This window comes from Cryptomeria japonica, chromosome 1 (assembly GCF_030272615.1).
Source record: "Cryptomeria japonica chromosome 1, Sugi_1.0, whole genome shotgun sequence".
Classification (NCBI taxonomy): Eukaryota; Viridiplantae; Streptophyta; class Pinopsida; order Cupressales; family Cupressaceae; genus Cryptomeria; species Cryptomeria japonica.
In genome coordinates, this window is record NC_081405.1 from 224,634,977 (window position 1) to 224,655,866 (window position 20,890).

A 20,890-nucleotide genomic window follows, 5' to 3' on the forward strand; every position below is an offset into this window, starting at 1 on the left:
AAGTAATGATTTGAAAGAAAAGGGGTAATTATTCTCTTTTAAGATCTTAATGTTTTCCAATAAAAATTATCTCAATAATTCACACAAGTGAAATGATTTATCTTCCATCACAAGCATATGTACCATATACACAACAATTGTTGAAGTTACACCTTTTGTATTTTTGAAATAGACTTTATAAGAAATGTGATAGGCAACATACCTCACAGCAAGGTTGATAATCTTCTCAATGATTAGTGATCACTAATCGCCTTTTATGTAGGTTAGGGTTTCGACTTATTTGTTCTTAATTGACTTCTTAGAACATCTCCATTATCACATAGACTAGTGATAACCAAGATAATATCCTTTGTGATTGGATAGGGTTTATCCAATACGAAGTAGTAATTTCGTGCACAGTGAAGGATCACTCTAATAACCTCTGCATCATCAAACCAAGGGAATTCAGTCCATGGATTTAGACCTTTGTGCTCCAATTCCTTAACTCTCTAAAACTCAGCATCACTCAGATTTGTTTCTACATTTTTATTTTCTTTGGATTGTATTCATCCAAGAACACTCTTTCCAAAACCTAAAACTCTACGTTGCTTGATTCTTCAATGACCATTTTGCCTTCCATGATTTCTCACTCTGCTCTCTTTCTCTACTACTCTTCTACTATTAACAATAATCTCAAGCATAAATGATATGAAAATAAAAGAATGAGTCCAAATTATTGATACTTTTATTGCCAAAAAACTCCTTTAGTGTTTTGCTGCCAAGAAATGTCTTATCAATGATGTTCTAGTGAAAACCTGCTATTATTGGATAGCCTTCTCTAACTTAGTCATGTCACATCAAGAACATGATCCACTTGGATGTGGGGGAATAAAATATTTTTCCTTCAAAAGATAACTCCCTCTGAGCCAAAGAAGTATGCTCAGTTACTAGAGGAAGAGGTGCCTACATCAAATTCTAGTATATCAAGCTCACTTCCTTCTTCTTTGATCCATCATTCTTCATCAGATTCTTCTCAGTACATTTCTCCACATTTCCATTTTCATATTGATTAGCATAATTTCTGGACAACTTGCACTTGAAGCAAATGATGACCTTCCTTGTAAAATTTATAGGATGAGATCTATATCTAGATTGATTAGCTTTATGACCATAGCCATTGCAAGTATAAAAATATCCATGAAAGTTTTAATTCATCTTTTTTTCTCTGATGGGATGATGATTCTAACTCACAACATTGTTTCTACAATGATTTTCTTTATGACCAAACCTCTTGCAACTATAACACTGAATACTTGTATAGTTTGCAACCTTATGTCCAAATTTATTGTATTGAAAACAATAACTATTCAAAGATGGACCTACCTTTGAGCATTGGGTTCACAAACTAGTGGCCTATTAGAATTATGATTCTAGGTCTTCCCCGTATCTTCTGATTTATTCTCTGCTTCTACCTTATCCTCTTTTCTTTTCTCTTTATCATTCTAATTTGAACATTCACCGGGCTGAAATCCAAGTCCGATCTTGTCCAGGTGAGATTTCTACATGTTGATCAAAGCTTCTAGGAGCTTATTGCTATCAAGAACCTTATTTTCTCCCTTCAGCATTTTCACTTCTTTCTCTAGCTTCTCACATTCCTCGTACTTTATCTTCATTATTTCTTTCAAGGTTTCTTCCATCTTGTCATTCTCTTCAATCTTTTGCATTAGAAATTTTAACAGTTTCATTCACCTACTTCAACTAATTGTTAACCTCCTTATGCATTAATTTGAATTTTTGTTTCTGCTCTCTTAGCTTTTGTACACATTCATTTGCTACTTTTAGATTCTAGATTTCAATTGCTCATTCTTGGATTCAACTTTTCAGATATTCAAGAATTGTCCGCAAGTCTTCATCTAACTAAAATTTGTTTATCATGCACATACGTGCCATGATTCAACCAACACGGATCTCCCCCGAGCGTTTAAGCTTCCAAGCAAGGGACCAAGGCTCAAATACCAATTGTTAGATCAGTGAAGGAACAGAGATAATAAGAGGGGGGAGGTGAATCAGTATTCCCACAGATTATGAAACATTCTTGAAATCTTAAACCTTTTGTTGATAGATCAAACTCATCAAATAAGCATATCAAACATGAAATAGCAAATGCAGGATAAACATGAAAAACACAGCCACAAGAGGAACACCAAATTTTATACATGGAAAACCCAAATGGGAAAAACCACAGAGTGTGTTAACTCTTCAAGAGAATATAACTAGTTATATGGTGTTTACAAAAGCATTGCTCAATGCCGGGTGGCACACTGCTAGATTACGAAAATGACTCACCACTAGAATGCTCATTGCATGATTATAAAAGTGGCTTACTACCGAAATGCCCACTACAAAAAATATGATTGAACAAAAGAAAGTTGCATCTCCAAACACATGAGATCAATTCCAAATTAATCTCAAATAATAATTCATAAATCCTACAACAGATCTAATGAAAGATCTTTGTATAACTATCGATCTAATGAAAGATTATTACAACACTGTCTATAATCTGATTCAACACCAACTACCTTCATTGTCCATAACTCACACTCCATGCTCTATTACTTACTTCTTATTATTTTTCACACTATCAACATCATCATACACTTCTATATATATACTTGAAAGCTTGAAAACTAAGATAAATATGTTAGCCTAGCTCAACACATTATCCAATAAAGCCTTAAACATAATCATGATAACCAAGTCATTCCCTGCAAGATCTCTACATGCTTCCCTTTTACACAATTCATTCACTGATGCATATACCTTAATTACATGAATGGGAAAATGGTCAACTAGACACAAAACTCCATAACATCTCCAAACTCCAAGAATACCAATTATATGAATACCATATATACCGAACCACAAGACACGATAAGATGCATCTATCATAACCAAAATGGTTCATACCAAAACATATAACTAATACTACATCACAACCCAAAAATGCACACACCAACTTCTCACAACACTGCACACAACATCCAGACCAAACTGGATAATAGGCTTGACATCAATATATTGCATATACCATCTAGACCATATTGAATAATTAGTTTAACATCAATGACACCAATATTCACAAAAGTCTAACACATGACACATTATGGCATTTGTTTGAATTAAGATTCCTCCATTTTACAGACTAAGAGATCATAGCCCTAAGGGATTCAAGTCTTGTAACCTTGAACTTCTAGTCCTCAAAGAGAAAAGAGAAGCCATATCATAATATCATTCTTGAGACTAATTACTGGCCTAGGTAGGAATGACTCTTCCTAGTAAAGAAGTTGTATGTTGGAAAGTGTTGTAATTGTTTTCGAAAAGATAATTTTTTCAATAGGTCCTGAAGGAACATCTACATAATTAGATCAAAGAGTTAGACATTCAAATTCAATACAACATAATTATAATATAAAATCTACAATTCTAGAGAATAGATAGAAAGTCTAAATGAAAAGAAAATTATATGTGTAGGACACAACAACAAAATATATATATATATCTGGCCCGAACTATGTTGTTTAAATCTATTTCCACTTTGATATCCACAAGTTCTTCTTTGTAGCTTGTCAATAAACTTTTATGTTTAAAACACTATTGTGACTCGACAAATATCAGAATAGAGGGTGTGAACATGATAGACACATTTCTAAAAGAATGAAATACAAGAGATCTAACAAAATGTCAAATATACTCAAGCATAAGAAGAAATAATAAATATAGGAATAGCTTGTTAACAGAGTTTTCCACATGTCCAACTACATGTATTAGTCTGTCATAAACTTAGATCCTCTACTTGTTCTGTACCGCACCTATTTGACATATGTCAATACAATATTTTATACATTTTCATTTTGTTTGGTTTGATAACTAATATACTAAAAACTATGGTTGAAGATAGTAATTAGTTAGAAATTAAAACATAAATGTTTAATCTAATAGAGAAAATACAGAAGAGACTAACTTTAAGTATTCGGAAAATAAAATGAATTTATTTTTCTCAAGTAGAGAAACACAACTGAAAACAATCTTCAACAACTATGCAACTTCCACCCATATAAATTTTACCCCAAACCCAAATCAACTTTTTGGATATCCAAATCTCAATTTGACAAAACAAATATAAAGCACAATAAAGATTTTAAAGTAATGAAGTTTAAGATGGACTAGGATCCTTTGGAGGTATAAACCAACAATCTAAGCACACTCCTTTGACAATCGTTTCTCAATTAGACATGGCAAACTCTATTGCAATGCATGATTAGAGGTAAGAAAATTAGGATTTTGGTGATCACAACGCTAAATTGATTCCTCCTGTGATATGGTCATATCCCTGGCTCACCATAATCGCCTGCCTGAAGGGATCATTGTTTAGCTCACACTATGCATGTCACATTCACATATCTTACTTATTGTGAAAATTTTAACGAAATAATTATATATCTTAATAACAAGTATTAGTGTATTCCTTAATGATTTGTTAAAACAACTTAATTTTTTTATGGAAGAATTTTACTTTCATGCTCTTTTACATGTTTGCAGGCACAACTCCACCTCAAATGAATTGCATCCAATGACATACCATTTGATTCTAATGTCTTCTGGCTTCTTCCACAAATATATTACTAGTGCTTGCACCAAAACAAAGGTGCAATGATTAGTCTATTGTAAAATATAATATCCAATTGACATGAAGTAATCTATCAATTTTTAAACAACATTTTCTAGAATTAAATAAACATGTAAATATTTAGATGTTTAAAATTGTGAACAAATATAATTATAGAGATATGTAATCATTCATTCAATATTCTATTATTCTGACATATAACCTTTATTTTATTTTACACCATTCACGTTGTTGTAGTCTTATTTCTTCTTGCTTCCTAATGATTGTATATGGGTTGTTCTACATTTTACAATAGCTTTCAAAGGAGAATCCAGGTTCTATACGAAGATTGTCTAATGTTTTAATTCTAGATATGGCTGTAAATGTCAAGCATTGCCTTTCAGTAGCTCCTATATCAATTGTGGCATTCTGGAGTGTTAACCCTTGGGATTTGTGGACTGTTATAGCCCACGCCATCTTAAGCGGGATTTGTCTTCTATTTCCCAGTGATATTGGAGTTATTGGTACAAGTTTTGTATATGTCAGATTCCATGATGGCCCAGTATAGTTATTAATTCTTGTTACTACATATGCTGGAATATCTGGTCGCTTAGAGCCATATGCATACACAATGTTGACTACTTCGCCTACAGCCCCATTTACGAGGCCTGCTTTGGTCCATATATTGGTTGTTAGCATTATTTGTTGGCCTTTACATAATAGAATTTTCTTTTCAAGTTGTTCATCCTCATATTCACCATTTGACCGACTTCGAACATTTGCAACTTCACTAATTGCAACTGGACGATTTAATTTTCGTAACATTTTTTTGTTATTTTTCTTTACCATGTCATTTGTAGAAAATAGGTGTATTGGTTTGTTAAATTCTTCAGTCTGAATGGGAGTAAGCTCCTTGCTTGTGCGTGTCATCAACAATTGCCAATCGTCCTGTTTTGGTTGTGCATTCTGTATGTTGGTAAGAATTTTTCTGAATCTTGCTTGCATTGGTTCTATACCCTATTAGCGGAACACTGTTTGTAAGGTTACTATTGTCGTAAATAGGTTCCATAGTGCTATGGCACTTGATCATGAAGCATAGATAGGCTTGTCCATTACAGTTGGTAATTGTGCATGGTTACCAATCAAAATTATGGATATCCCTCCAAATGGTAAATGTTGTCTATTTGGGAAAGCTTCACGTAGTCTCGTGTCTATTCGTAGAAGTAGTTTTGGTTCTATGAAGCTCATCTCATCAATGAGAATGTATCATACATATTTCATGTCTTCTTGGAGCACAGTCAATGCTTGGCCTTGCAACGGGTGCATATCTTTAATAGGGATTTTCAGTGCTGAGCGTATTGTTGTTGCATTTATGTTAAATGCACCTATTCCTGTTGGAGGAAGTGTAAGGATTTTATGCCTATAAGGAGTGTTTCCTTGGAGTGCATTCCTTATACAACTGATTAGATAAGATTTCCCTATGCCTGTTGTTTACCTGTATAATCATATATAATGTTGCATTCATAACGTTGTTACTATGATTCATGATTATTGCCAATGCTTGCTTTTGTTCTGCTAATAAGGTCTTTTCTGGTATTTTGTCAACAAATGGTATAGGTTCATTTGGGCAATGATTTTTTGCCATGGCTATGAATTGTAATGCCATATCATGTAGATCATTCGGCACTGTTATTTCATCCCATTTGTAATTACGATCAAACTCATGCCTTCCAAGCATTTCATTTTCATCTATGTCCATATGACCTGTTATTCCCATTCATGAGACTAATTCCCATTCTTGCATTTCCATTACACTTCCTGTGTCTATATTATTCTCGTTGTCTTCTTCTTCTTTAGTATTTGGTTCCTATTCGGCGGTACGATTGACATGCCATACACTATAGCTATTCTCATTCATTTGATTCCAATTTGCGATTATTGTCTCACGGTCAAGGCCTATCTCTTGTTTTATGTTTCAAAAGTGCTTATATAGAAGTAACTCACTGCAGCAAAAAATTTCAAAGATTTTTGAATCTTGTTGTGGAATGCTATAGAATTTCGGGAAAACATTCACAATTGCTTTTATTGTTCTTTGTTTCCATTTGGAACCTTTACGAGTTGCTGCATAGGAGTAAGATCTTGCATATTCTAATAGTGATATACTTTCCATTTCTATTGGGTGTTCTATATAAGAATCCAGACAACTAAGCTCCAATCTTTTTTCATTCCCTTTTGTTCTTATTTGGCGTAGCACTTTTCTACCAACATTCAAGGTTGTGAAAGATCTGTTGCACACAACAAGGGGCAATTTCTATAGCATGTGGCATGTTTCTTGTGCACCAATATCATGTTCAATGAGAAGTTCTGAAAGGAATTTTCTATATGCAGTTACTACAACATCTCCTATCCGTTGGCTTGTGGATATTCTTGTTAGCATATCTTTGCAACTCTCTGAAGCCCTTTGTGCTTTTGATGCATATTTGGCAATGTATTTTAAGACAAGTTGTCGTGACACAATAGGCTGGCAATCTATATTGGCTCTCCAGATCGAGATTATTTTTGGACTGTGTATATTTAGTCGGACATCATTTCTTGCAGGTTTATACTCTTTTATGCCATTTGTATCACATCATAATGTAGAGGTTTCTAGCTCTTTCCATGGCGCTTTGTATCAATACTCTAATTTTTTTCCTTTTTTACATAAACATGTACCCTCTTTACACTTTGTGTGTCATTGGACCGATTAATTATGTTGTCATAGTCTTCCAACATGCTTGTGGCTAATATTTTAGGAGTAGTTAGGAGGCATGGATCATCATGGGTAGAGCAATGTATGGTATTATTTCTTATTGATACTTCTTGCATGTTCCAAGCGCTGACATGTTGATCAAAGAATATTATTACCTTTCTAACCTCGTCATTATTTTCCCAATCAAGATTGTCCATGTCTGGTGCATCTTGGAGCCAAAGGAATCCATGTATATGGGTCATTCCTCGATGTTGCCATTCATACCTGTACCAGTAGTCTTTTGTATTCAAGAGTTTCTTAATGACTTCTTCACGGAAGATATTAAATCATTGATGCGAGTATAGAGATGTAGTATGTGGGTTATTAATCACATTTTGTAGGTGGTGCTTGTTTGATTGCATTGCCAGAGCCATATCATCTGTCAGTAGCTGCTATAAATTTGGCCACTTTGTGTCAGCCGCAGTCAGTGTGAAGAATAATGTGGGTGATCCTATTTGGTTAATCATGCTGGATAACTCAAAGTGACACTTGTTCCAATATGGCCTTGTCCCTCTCATTGATGACCCAAAACACATAAGCTCTTCAGCTAATTGTGTATTTGGAAGAGTTTTGAGGTGTGCATGAAGGTTTTCAACAGTGGTTGGTATGTTCTCTTCTACATTTTTCTTAATGAATATCGTCGCAAGTCCTTGGCTGCAATGGCACATCATAAGATTGAATATAAAATATCGAAACCTTCGATGCCTTCCAAACCATTGGTCATAAAACCGTATCAATTGTAACACATACATGTGCATTTTTACCTCCTTTAATCGTGGTTGGGATTGTAGAGTAGCTCCATTTGGAAAAAGTGTAGGGAATGCTATGTCAAGTAAGCTCTCAGTATTATATTCATTAACTTGAGATGTATCAATTGTAGGCCAAATAATGCTTTCACTTATACTATTTTCAAGCTCCAATGCCTGCTTTATGATTTCAAGTTCATGGTGTCTATTTGGCAACTTAGCCACAGAAGATGACATGTTTGGTATTTCATTTTTAGATTCTTCTTCATCAGTCTGATTAGTAGTATGTAGGTTTATAAATTCATCATTAGTTTTAATGGTATGTAATTTGTCAGAAATGTTTGTCCTTTTCTCAGGGAGTTCTGACAAGTGATCATCATTGATTATAACATCTTTATAATTTGGATCATTTTTTACTTTGTATTCCAATGCATCTCTAACATGTGACCTACTCACATAGCATTCATAATATTGAACTTGAGTATTTAATTGACATATTATAAGCACATCTAAGTCAGAAACTCTTCGTGGAAGCTCCTTTGCTATATTTTTTATGTCTTGTGGGAGACTGATTGTATGTCCACTGTACTTGTATTGACCTCCATTTGTATGATTCACTTGCAAGATAGGGTTTCCTCTAGCAATAAGCATTTCTTCTATCTGAGTTAGCCTTTTTGGGACTGTTGGCTGCTCACCAGGATCCATGTTATTGGTTATAGAGAAGCGGTGTAGGCCTTTCTCATTAAAGCACCTTCTACAAGTGCTATGAAGGTTTGACGAACAAAGGAGCGTGCCTGGGTAGGACTCCTTACACACATAACATGTACTTAGGTTAGCTAGTGTGTCTATTCTCTGACGAAATCTCTTCAATGCCACTGTAAACATCAGATTATCTTTGGACGTAGGCACGTGTAGCATTTGTTGTTGGTGTTGGGTAGTTTTCTCTTTCCTTCTCAGCCGTCTACATGTCACAATTTGTTCTTTGTGTTGTGCATAATAATCTTGGCTTCTCTTTCGAGAATTCTCTCTTCTTATTTCTATTTGCCTTAGACTAAGTTGCCTCTTTCGACTATTACAATCGGCCATCTATAAACAAATTCAATGTTTGCTATTGATATACACATTTTAGGGTTAGATAATTTATAACCAAGCAATTGAAAATCATGAATGGAAAAAAATGGTACTAATACAATACAGGTAAAGTAAAATAACAAAAAGCATCAAATGTAACATATATATTTTTATACAAGTTTAATGTGAATGTGTGTTCTAAATAATACATACAACTTTAACAAAGTTATAGTTGCATCCGTCTGTACATTGAAAGTTCTCATTGTATCATATATCTATTTATACAAGTATCATATATCTATTTATACAAGTCAAATGATCAAAAAAAGAATTTAAATATTTTGGAATGAGCCATGGATTTGAGTAACACTTACAACATTTAAAAAATATATATTTACATTCGTATACAACTTACTTTTTTTACAAAGTGGGCCGTAGAGGTTATATATTTTTTTTTGTTCTATGAGAAATTTACAATCATTGTACAAGCTTGTTTTTTATAATTTTCCAATCTATTCCTTCACTTCCATTTCATCATGCATTGCTTTGATCTGTTCAAGTAAGATATTACTTTCTGCATTAAAATCTACTTTTTCTACCTTAGTAATTGTTACTTTCAGCCGTTCCTCTTCATTATACTTTTCCTTCTTGTACGTCAATTTGAAGATGTGTTGTTTGTTTAGTATAGACTTTATCACTTCCTCAGTATCACTTTCTGCATCCGAGTCGAACTGTAGCTTATACAACATTTCAGTAGGCATACTCAATAGTTGTGTCACTCCTTCATCAAATGCTATAGCCCATAATCTATCTGTATCATCTTCTAATTGTATTTGAACTATATATCTATAAGCACATTCTATGAGTGTCATCTCACATTTAGAACAATACCAATTTAACTCTTCATTTTGAATTAATCATTTCTTGCACTCATTTCCATTTATCTGATTGGAGCATGTTGGATAGCATAATGATTTTGTTTTAATGCATACAGTTGTTGCCTTCAGTATGCAATGATGAGGTTGTCCCATGTATTTTGCTTGTCTTCGGATGTCGCGGATTGTCATTCATGTAGTTGGCAAGGGTAAGCTAGCATATTGACCGAAGGTTCATGTGTCACTTATATTTTGGTCAAACCAGGTTCTCAGTTTATCAGCTTCTAATATCATTGGGTTTAGAATTAGGTGTGTATTGCTTGATGTACTCAATACCTTTCCATTATATTCACAAACACATCCACTCTTGATTGCTAGGATTGTTGTCTCTTGAAGGTAGTATTTTTGTTGCAGTTGGACACCTTCTTTCTTAGATGGTGCTCCCTGTATCATCACTTCTATTGTAGTTCGAGACATATCCAGTAGCTTTATGGTACACCTTATGACCTTTGTTCCATATCTTCTTCTGATTGTTGAGCTTGGTTCTACACAGATAACAACACCAATAACATCGATGACTGAATTATTTCTTTGCTCAAGTATTTCATTAATAGGCATGAATGAGAAATGGTTTTTTGGAATGGAAGGGTCATCTTCACAGGGGTTACTATTGATTCAGGCACAAGAGTTATTTCTATTCCACTGTTAAGCTTGTTATAAATTTTATTAGCAGATTTCACAACCCCACCTGAAATCTTATATGTAGCTCCAATGCCTCTATTAGCATAATGTGCATCTGCCATATTGTTAAAGCCTGATACATGTGTCTTTGTCCCTTCACTGTCTATGATGTCGAAGCTAAACACTCGACCATTTCCTGTTTGCTTATTGTATTGATGAATTTCTTTCTTTATAGTCACATGAACTTTAATAGTCCACCTTGTTTGGAATGGATACAAGTTCTTTATAGGTGTAATTATGCTCAATAGACCACTTGAACTTTGGGGTCGCTTTACTCCAAATAGTACTTTTGTCTTAGAGAGTGTCCCTGAATTTTGGAGGTTTTCTACTCCAATATTCGAAGTAGGGGTGAGTTGTGCTGCTTGATCCATCTGGTAGTACTAGTCTGCATCAAGGGAGACTGGTTTGCCAATCATTTCATGTATCATAGATACGATCTCTAGGCGTATAATCGTAATCCACCTACACATGTTTAATGAAACAAACTATCAACATTACATTTTTAATTCTATAAGTAGTATTTTTAATTTTAATTATTTTCAAATCTAAAAAACACTCTAATAATTAGTTCCTTACCATGTTTTTCTTGATTTGGGACAATTGTACTTTGATAACTTTATTATGGATCCAATCTTAATTTCTTCAGAGATTATGTAATCATTATACTTCTTGGGCAACATTGCTTTGTGCTTGTGTGTACCATTAGAAATATCTAATCGAAATCACATAGTTTGTTCAAGGTTGCTCCCAAATGTTGATATAAAGAATATTTGGATGCATGGGGATAATTCTATAGCTCCTTCCACTATAAGCTTGATTCCATCTGTAGTTAATGTGGTCATTGTTTGGTTGTTCCTGCAACGTATTTATTTGTGTAATTAAATAACATATAGCATAAGATTTAAATATGTTACATATTCAAAATCAATAGGTACAACAAAAAACTTCCATTTTCTAATTACCGTACTATCTAGGGGGCTATACATGACTAATAACCTCATCATTCAATGTTTCCTTCCTATTCTAAATGCCTTACCTTTATTTTTTGAAGGAAGAAAACTAACATTGTGGTCATCTTATTATAGAGGGATTTTGGATTGTACATGTAGTCACTTATAATTTTTCTCAAAGGTTACATATATTACATGTATTCAAAACCAATAGAAACAACCAAAAACTTCTATTTTTCAATTTCCATACTATTCAAGGGGCCATACATGCCTAACAAATTCATGGAAGTTATGATTTGGTGTTGCTAAATCATTTATTCCATGAAACTCTCTGTATCACATTTCTCGGATTGATTCATAGAATGTCTAAAGTACGTCATTTGTTGTTTTGACCACTTGCATAGCACCTTCAACCAGTTCAATCTCCTCATTTTGGAGGTCCTTCGCTTGGCCACATGTCCGCCTTAGGTCTTCGATAATTTCATGGCAATTTGACCTAATTTCATGGCAATTTGCACTAATGTTCTTTGCAAGCGTCTCGATTTCACTTTCATTGTTTCCATTCCAGTCAACAGAGTTTGAGGCAGATCCTGAAGCAGTAGCATCTTCTTATTTTGAGGGCAATAGTTATTGTTTAGGTAAATCACTTGAAATTGTGATTACATCAATAGCTTCATTTAATCGTAGAGGAGTATCATAGTAGTGATCAAGTCCCACAGATCTCCATAATTCATGAAATCGATCAAATTGTTTTTGGATTAAGTCAGTGTGATTCATTCGCAATGAAAAACCATCACACAAATTAGCTGAAAAAGTCTCTCGCTCTTCCCTGAAAGATTTTTCTGTGCCATGGAATTTGGAAACTTTGCTACCACACTTTCAACTCGTTCAAGCAATTGCAGTGGGTAATTTATATGAATTCAAAACTTGGGCAATTTTTTGTGATTAAATTCGAAAGGGACAGATAGATCCTTGCATGTTATCATTTGGGAGCGTAGCAATTTAATGGTGGAGCTGGAACTGAAGGAAAAGGAATGAATATAGATCGAAGGAAGGAGGCCAGCAAAACACATTGTTTTTATTGAAAATCAGCCCAATGCATCAAAAATTTTATTGGCTGGCCATCAATGATCAATGGTTTTTTTTTAAAGTTTAATTTTATTATGACATCTGCCATCAAGCAGCTAGGTTTGTGAATTTTTAGCCCTCTTTTGGGGACATCCAATACTGTTGTTACCATTTTACAGTATATCTATATTAATAAATTCCCATTTTTCAAATACCTTGGTTCCACAAAGACAAAAAACAAATTGAATTAATTTTTGTTAGTTAAAAATTTCATACAAGATATGATAATATATCATAAGGGTCTTGAAAAGTGTGGAAATTTATACTTATTGTTTTCATTCATTTCCTATAAAAAGAAACAGAATAAATAGAATACAAAAGGGGACAATTCAATTTTAACATGTCTACTTCAAAACAACTCAAACCAGAACAGTGTTTGAGGTAATACCTCTCTTCAAATTATGTGGGTAAGCACCCTGACATATGAAACTACCATTGACACAAAGTTATAGGGAAAATATATAGTTATGCACAATATACAATATTTTCTTTGAAAGGTTTTGTATGAAATGAAATAACTATCTATCCGCTTGTCTTGCATGAAAGCAAGCAACTCTAAAAATGATGAAGGATGCCTCCTACTTGCTAAAACAACGACCAACAATCAGATGCAAATATCATTCTTATAGAAATAATAACTTGGAGCAACAACATATGATTTCAAAAACTAAATAGATAATTTGCAAACAAATTTGCAACCTCGATGAATAAAAAGCATCAATACAAATATTGAAACTTATTTATACTTTAAAATTTTCAGTCTCCACATGGCTGATCTAGGCACCTTTCTCATGCGCTTGATTTATTTGAAACAGTTTATCAACAACAACACCAAGCACCTATCCCTGCTGTACCTGCCTTTTAAGCTCAGTCAAACAAATGCTAGGCAAAAATTTCATTATGCTTTATCAGTCTAAGTGCCTACTCTCATCCATGATGCCACTTAAAACCCCATTTTAGATCCTCCTAGGCATCAGTTTCACCTTCTATCATCACTTAAGCTCCTGCTGATGGCTATTTCATGACTGCTAGGCGCACTTTCAAGGGCCTTGCATCACTAACTCGCCTAATTTTCAAGATTATCCAATGAAAACCGTGGAGAATGTGATAGCTCGATATTAAAATAAATGATAAGGTCAACATTCATATTGTTAAAATTGCTCTCATATAGCTAAATTGGTATATGTGTAAGGAAATATTTACATCCCACAGTGGAGTCTGTTTAGAAATAAAAAATAAAACAACGCAACACTATATAACATAGAACCAAAAAAACAAAGCCATCATGGATAGGCACATTCTGCTACAATTCCTTGCGTATCTTAACTAGCGGAATCAAGAACAAAACAGTTAATAATTAAAATAAGTTCAGTACAATAGTAAATACCTGAATTGCTGTGTATAATACTCAGATTGCGGGGTTGTTTTTTGATTCGTATAAGCTGCTATTTAGAAAGAATTTTGTATCCATAGTTCAACGAAGATACGGTTCTTAGGATCACTTTCATAAAGGTAGGAAATCAAAAACTTACTATTAATGAAAGCATCTAAGTTGATATGGCTTTGTTCTTCTCCAGGCGGAGCTATTTAAGCATTAGGAGAGCAGTAGGTGGCAAATTGATAAGAATTGACAGAAGGAGAGTGGTGGGGAGGCCAGCAGTATTTTTTTTTCACATCTACGATTAATCGCCACGTTAAAATTAAACTCGGCACGTAAATAGGTGCTGTCAAAGTTATTGGAAACTGCAGGGGGTGGGGCGGCCAGTAGTATTTTTTTTTCACATCTACGATTAATCGCCATGTTAAAATTAGACTCAGCATGTAAATAGGTGCTGTCAAAGTTCTTGGAAACTACGAACGCGTTTACCTTTTTTGGGATGCATAAAAAAAAACCGATGGCTAATTTCCTCCATTACGAGATGCATGAGACAATCCCGGTGGGCAATGCCCGCGTTGAATAGCCTATCGGCTAATTATTATTATTATTATTGAGATTTCTATTGGTTTTATTAGATTTTAATCTTATGAAATAGTTTTCAAGAGTTTATTTTAATTTATCTACATATATGGTATGATTATCATATTAGTTTTCTTTCCTTAAAATTTGCTCACATATATCATTATGTATATTTTCCACACTTTTTAAATAACTAATTTTAAAGTAACAAGTGCTTTTTAATTTTTCCACTTGCATATCATGAATATTATCTAAAGCTTCTTTCTCTCAAATTTTATCAACGTTATCATTATTAGTTTTCACATCATTAATATTATTATCATCATTGTAAACAATTTGATACTTTGTTCTTTGGTTATGAGATTTTACAAAATGTTTACTTTGTAAAGAAAAATATCTATCATAGTGACGTTGATTCACATGGGTGGTAGATAAATGCACAAAAAAATATCAAAGTTTTATTTATAATTAGACAACTAATATATATACATGATAATATGATAGTGTTTTGTGTATTTATCTACCACCCTTGTGAATCAACATCACTATGATAAATATTTACTTTATAAATTAAGCATTTTGTAAAATCTCATAACCTTCTTCATATGAATATGATTTCCTAAACTATGTCATTTGCTTGGAAAGTTAAAGGTCGCTTCTATAGATTATACAATAATCCTAGTCCATACATACATAATAGTAAATGCTATATCAAATACAAAGTTTTGCTCCAACAACATAGTCTCAGCACAAAAACTTACCAATTGTTTCCTATAAAACATCTCGATAGGAACTTGATGCTTTGCATCTCTTGTTGTTTAATGAGATTTGCATATTATTCAAATAGTCATTGTTGATTAGGTTGAAAGTGCCAGAATATTGAGAGGGGGGTGAATTAGTATTGTCACTTAATAAAACAACAACCCTTTTTACCAATTGAAGCTATTCTCAAAATATCAAATAAACTTGACTAAAGTAAAATAGTTAATGCAAAATAAACAAGAAGAACATAACCACAAGATGAACACCAAAATTTTTACATGGAAAATCCACTGAGAATGTTAACTCTTAGGAAAATATAACTAGTTATAGCTGTGTTTACAAATAGGTGGATCATTGACGAGCGGCTCACTGTTAGATTACACAAATGGCTCACTGCTAGACCGATCACTCCAGATACAAAAACAAATGGCTAACTGTCAGAATGCTCACAACAATTGAAAGGGTTGAATTGAGAAGGTTTGCACCTCCAAACATATGAGGTCGGTTCCAAGTTAAGCTCACACTACAAATCTCAAACCTTACAGAAGATCTGGCTAGAGATCTATGCACCACATTCTGTAGCAAGTTTGGTAAAGGATTACTGCATGACTAATTACCTTTGTTGTCTACAAGGCTCATATACACTACTTCTCTCACTGCCAACTATCTTCCGAACATTGAACACACTCATCACTCTTTATCAATTTGATTTTCATCATAATTCATGAACACACACATGCATGCACGAGTGCACGCATGCACACACACACACACACACACACACACATATACGAAAGGGTAGCAATATAAAATAGTGTGTTGACCAAGCCCAACACATTATCAATAAGCTCATGTCGGCCTCCACAATACTTATACACAATTCCTTTACATACTTCTGATTACCAAAGCATATACTATGATTATCGATAAAGGGCAAGGATCATCCAGACCCAAGAGAATGAACTTATTTCAATAAGATTAAGCTTAACATATCCAAGATGTAGACTCCACACGTACAAAGGAAACCACAATCACAAAACTCAAAGACATACTTCTAATAGATACCAAAGCTACTAATTGCTAACATTGGGACACATAACTGATTATGAGATCAACCATAATTACTAACACCAGGATATCAGGGACAATGACAACTCAAAGGGACCTCAAAAGGTCATCATCCAAAGCTTTCCATACTACATGATAACTTCTAACCAAAACCGCAACACCTGAACTATACATACATAACTAGAACACACACATATATAACGACAACACTTTACATAACATCCATAACATTCTGACTAATATCTGAGTCTTCATACATTTTTGGTACAGAACCGGATGACTGGTTTGACATCAATGACAATTTTATTCACACAAGTCTAACAGTCATTACCAATCAAATTGAATACCATTCTACTATAACCATTGTCGAAAAAATGAAAATATATATTTTTGTTTAGTAGGCACCTTCTTAAGAGATCAATGACACATTACAATTATAGGAACAATACAAGAGGAATTTCTCTTAGTACATTCACAAGAGTTAATTCACTTTCACATAACATTAATATGAGGCACATAATCTTATTGAGTGTGTTTTTATATTTATAATATAGTACAAGTTTTAGAAATAATGAAAATATTTTTAAAATAATTTAAATAATATAAATATGATGGATAAGATAAGAAAGAGAAAATTTAATTAAAACATGAATTGCAAACATTTTTAGAAGTGTCACAACTGAATGGCAGTGATTAGACACGATATTTTTAAATGTTTTAATTTTTAATATTTTTATTTAAAATATTTTTAATTAACTATTTATTATTTGATTCTATATTTAGATTATATCAATTATATATTATAATTATATTTATTATTGAATATTATAGTTTATTTTATTATTTTACATTATATATTGTTTGTCACTTCTATTTATAATTATGAATAAGATACTTATTAACATAAATCATTTTCTATTTAAATCTCTATTTACAAGTAGGGATCTATGTATTTCTAATGGACTCACATTATTCACTTTGATATCATTTTTTTTTTTCAGTCAAGTTATGCTTACATACATCTTTCTATATCTCTACTCTCCACACTATTTCTCTCCATCCATCCTCTCCCTCTTTGTTGCATCACTTCTCTCTCTATATCTCTCCCTCACTTCCTCTTCTTCTTCCTCTCTATCTCCCTCCCATTATATTAATCTTTTTCTCACCCCCTCTACCTATCTCTCTCCCTCTCTCACCATCTACTCTCTCATGCTCTCCCCATCTACCAATATGTCTCTCTCTTTCTCCCCCTCCCTCTCTATCTCTTCCCATCCCTTTCTCCCTCAGGATCCACCCATCTATAGATATATATCTCTATGTCTCTCTCTTTCTCTTCCCATATATCTCTTATATCTCGCTTTCTCTTTCCATATATCTCCCTTTCCCTCTATCTATCTCCATCTTTCCATCTTATTTTTCTATTTCTACTGCATTTTTTTTATCTCTATATCCTTTCTTCTTACCCAACTATCTCTATCTATTTGTTTATCACTCTATCTAACAATTTATATTTCTTTATATCTCTTTGTACCCATCTTCCTTTATATCTCTCTATCTATTCATCTCTATCTCTCCCTATCTAACTCCCCATCTCTCTATTTTAATATCGGTCCATACCTCTCTTTATGTATGAATCTATTTCTATCCCTCTTCCTCTATCTTTCTATCTTCATCTTTAACTCTATCATCTACTCTATGCCACCTCTCTACAAATATCTCTCCCAATCTCACTCTCCCTCTTTATATATTAAGTCATCTATCCGTCCCTACCTACATTTCTCCCTCTTTCCCCTTCTTCTTTCTCTCCCTTTACCCATCAATACATATTTCTCTTCCTCTATCTTTCTATCCCTTCCTCCCTATCACTCACCCCTCCTTATGCAAATCTCTCTCTCTCTCTCTCTCTCTCTCTCTCTCTCTCTCTCTCTCTCTCTCTCTCTCTCTCTCTCTCATCCTCTTTATTTCTTTATATTTCTCTTCCTATGTTTTTATCAATCTCTTCCTCTTTAACACTCAATATATATCTATATCACTTCTCCATTATGACTTTTGATGCACACAAAACATCTTTTGTTGAATGTACTATAAATTGATTTCATGTATTACAGATATTATGTATAAAAAAATTGACTAAGATTTCCTAAGTGTTTGACCTTCCACACCTCTTTGGCATATAAATATTGGAAATCACATCATTCAAGGCCTTCACATTTGACAAATATGTTTAAGTCTTATTTCATTCCTTATGCTATGAATTAAGTAAGCTATAAGCTCGATTGAATTAGCATGCATGTATTTGGAGTCCAAAGAATATAGTGAGGAAGTCCAATGCCTCATCTATATAGAGTGATTCTTTAGCAATAGTCACACTATTTTCTTAGGGGATTAAGTTTTCCATTTTCTTCCTTAGTTAGTAATGCTCAAATAAATTTAGTATCATTCTTCAGTAGTTAGTAAAACTTGATATCATGATGAGCAATGATATCTTTGACTTGAGATACATTTTGTTAAATATTTATCTCAATCATTAGTGATGTTCATCTCAAATTCAATATTTTACAAGCATGACTTCCCAAATACTCTACACTCATGTACTCAGGCTGTTTCCTTTCCTTTTCATTATTCGCATATTCAGATTTGCTTGTTCGGTATTTGAGTATTTTATTGTCTATTTGATTTGTAGTTGGATTTGTATGCTTCCTTTTAATAAGAAGGCCTAGCTCTTTAATACATGGTCCAAAAACTATGTTGTTTTACAAACTACAAAACCAAATTTTAGAATAACTTTAAGATTATGTTTACATTTTAAATAATATATGAATATTATTTAAAATCTAAACATATATTTGTTATTTAATATATATAATTTATATTATATTTATATTTATTATTGTGTATTTTCAATACATACAAGTATTACATAATTGATTTATAATATTTTAAAAGTTGTATTTATTATTACTATTTTTTTTCTGTTAGTTGAACTAATGGAAAAGACTAGTCCCCTTACATTAGGCTAGAACTGTATCACTTTTGACTAGAGCTATAAAATACTGAGACCAAATTTTTGAGGGACCTCATCCTCATATTTGTTCAGCATCAGATTGATCTTCTTATCATTCCATAGTCTCCTTTTCCATCCATATGTAGCCTCAACCACATGTCAAACTCCTTATCCCTCCGCTGCCCTTCTCTCTCCATATTACTCTTTATACTTCCCACTCCTTATCACTCCAATATTGCTTCCGCTTTTATCTCCTTATCACTCCATTTTTCGTCTCCAACAAAACAATCATCCACTTGATCCCCTTATCTCTTGTCTAGTAGTCTTCCACAGTAATAGCCCGACACAAACATGCTCCACCATATGATGCAGTGTCATAGTCTCATCAGTAGCATCATCTGTAGTGTTGGACGGCTCAGTGTGGAAGCCAAGGGGCTCGAGGGAGCTTCAACCCTCAGACCTCCTACATAGGCCAATTTTTTTTAATTGACCTTCCATACCTCTTCAGCATATCCATTGCGCACCAAGGTGCGATTGCTTGTTATGTTATATTATATAGCATTCATAATTTCTCATATGTTCAAGTATTGATCCATATTGAGGAACATTTGATTTACAAGTAGACTATTTGTTTATAAAATATAATATAATTATATTACAACGCACCTCTTTTATGCTAGAGAGCTGATTTGACTCCTTAATAATTTCATACATAGAAACTTACGATATTGAAGTAATTAATAATTGTGAACCACAATGATTTATCTGAGGGATCTAAGGTGATGTCAATCTACAGACATAAAATGGTGTCACTCTATGGACATAAAATAGGGCAGAGGCACTAATAGTCAGGCTAACTTTATGAACATGTAACCGTTACCAGTAAGCACTGAAAAATAAATAACCAACAGAGGTCTAAGGTTAAATCACACTACCCAGCAAAGTGCTAAGGACGCTGTGTTCTCAGACTTAAGCCATTAAGCGGCATTCAGCTTTAACGCGACGAAAAGTCTTCTAAAAATGGATAACATATCGGCCTTCTTTGAAGCTTGTGAAAGTTAAAACATACCCCACGCCAAAAACCTACTCGCACAGCTTGATCAATCAAGCTTAGTAGAAAAGGAGACGAGAGAGGGAAGAACATGTTTTCAT

The 20,890-nt window shown here is 33.4% G+C and overlaps 3 protein-coding genes across 3 annotated transcripts; all 3 read right to left on the bottom strand.

Moving 5' to 3' along the window:
- Window positions 1-4,948: 4,948 nt before the first annotated feature.
- LOC131049447 (uncharacterized) lies at window positions 4,949-6,425 on the bottom strand. The gene is made up of 2 exons (XM_057983501.1): window positions 6,144-6,425; window positions 4,949-5,665 (listed from the first exon to the last, which is right to left on the bottom strand). The coding sequence occupies exons 1-2, from the start codon at window positions 6,423-6,425 to the stop codon at window positions 4,949-4,951; spliced, it is 999 nt and encodes a 332-aa protein (XP_057839484.1).
- A 1,403-nt stretch (window positions 6,426-7,828) lies between these two features.
- Window positions 7,829-8,887, bottom strand: LOC131049446 (uncharacterized). The gene has a single exon (XM_057983500.2). It carries the CDS (start codon window positions 8,885-8,887, stop codon window positions 7,829-7,831), a length of 1,059 nt encoding a protein of 352 aa, XP_057839483.2.
- Window positions 8,888-9,765: 878 nt separating this feature from the next.
- LOC131049445 (replication protein A 70 kDa DNA-binding subunit A-like) lies at window positions 9,766-11,240 on the bottom strand. The gene is made up of 3 exons (XM_057983497.1): window positions 10,788-11,240; window positions 10,636-10,673; window positions 9,766-10,099 (listed from the first exon to the last, which is right to left on the bottom strand). The coding sequence occupies exons 1-3, from the start codon at window positions 11,238-11,240 to the stop codon at window positions 9,766-9,768; spliced, it is 825 nt and encodes a 274-aa protein (XP_057839480.1).
- Between the last annotated feature and the right edge of the window lie 9,650 nt (window positions 11,241-20,890).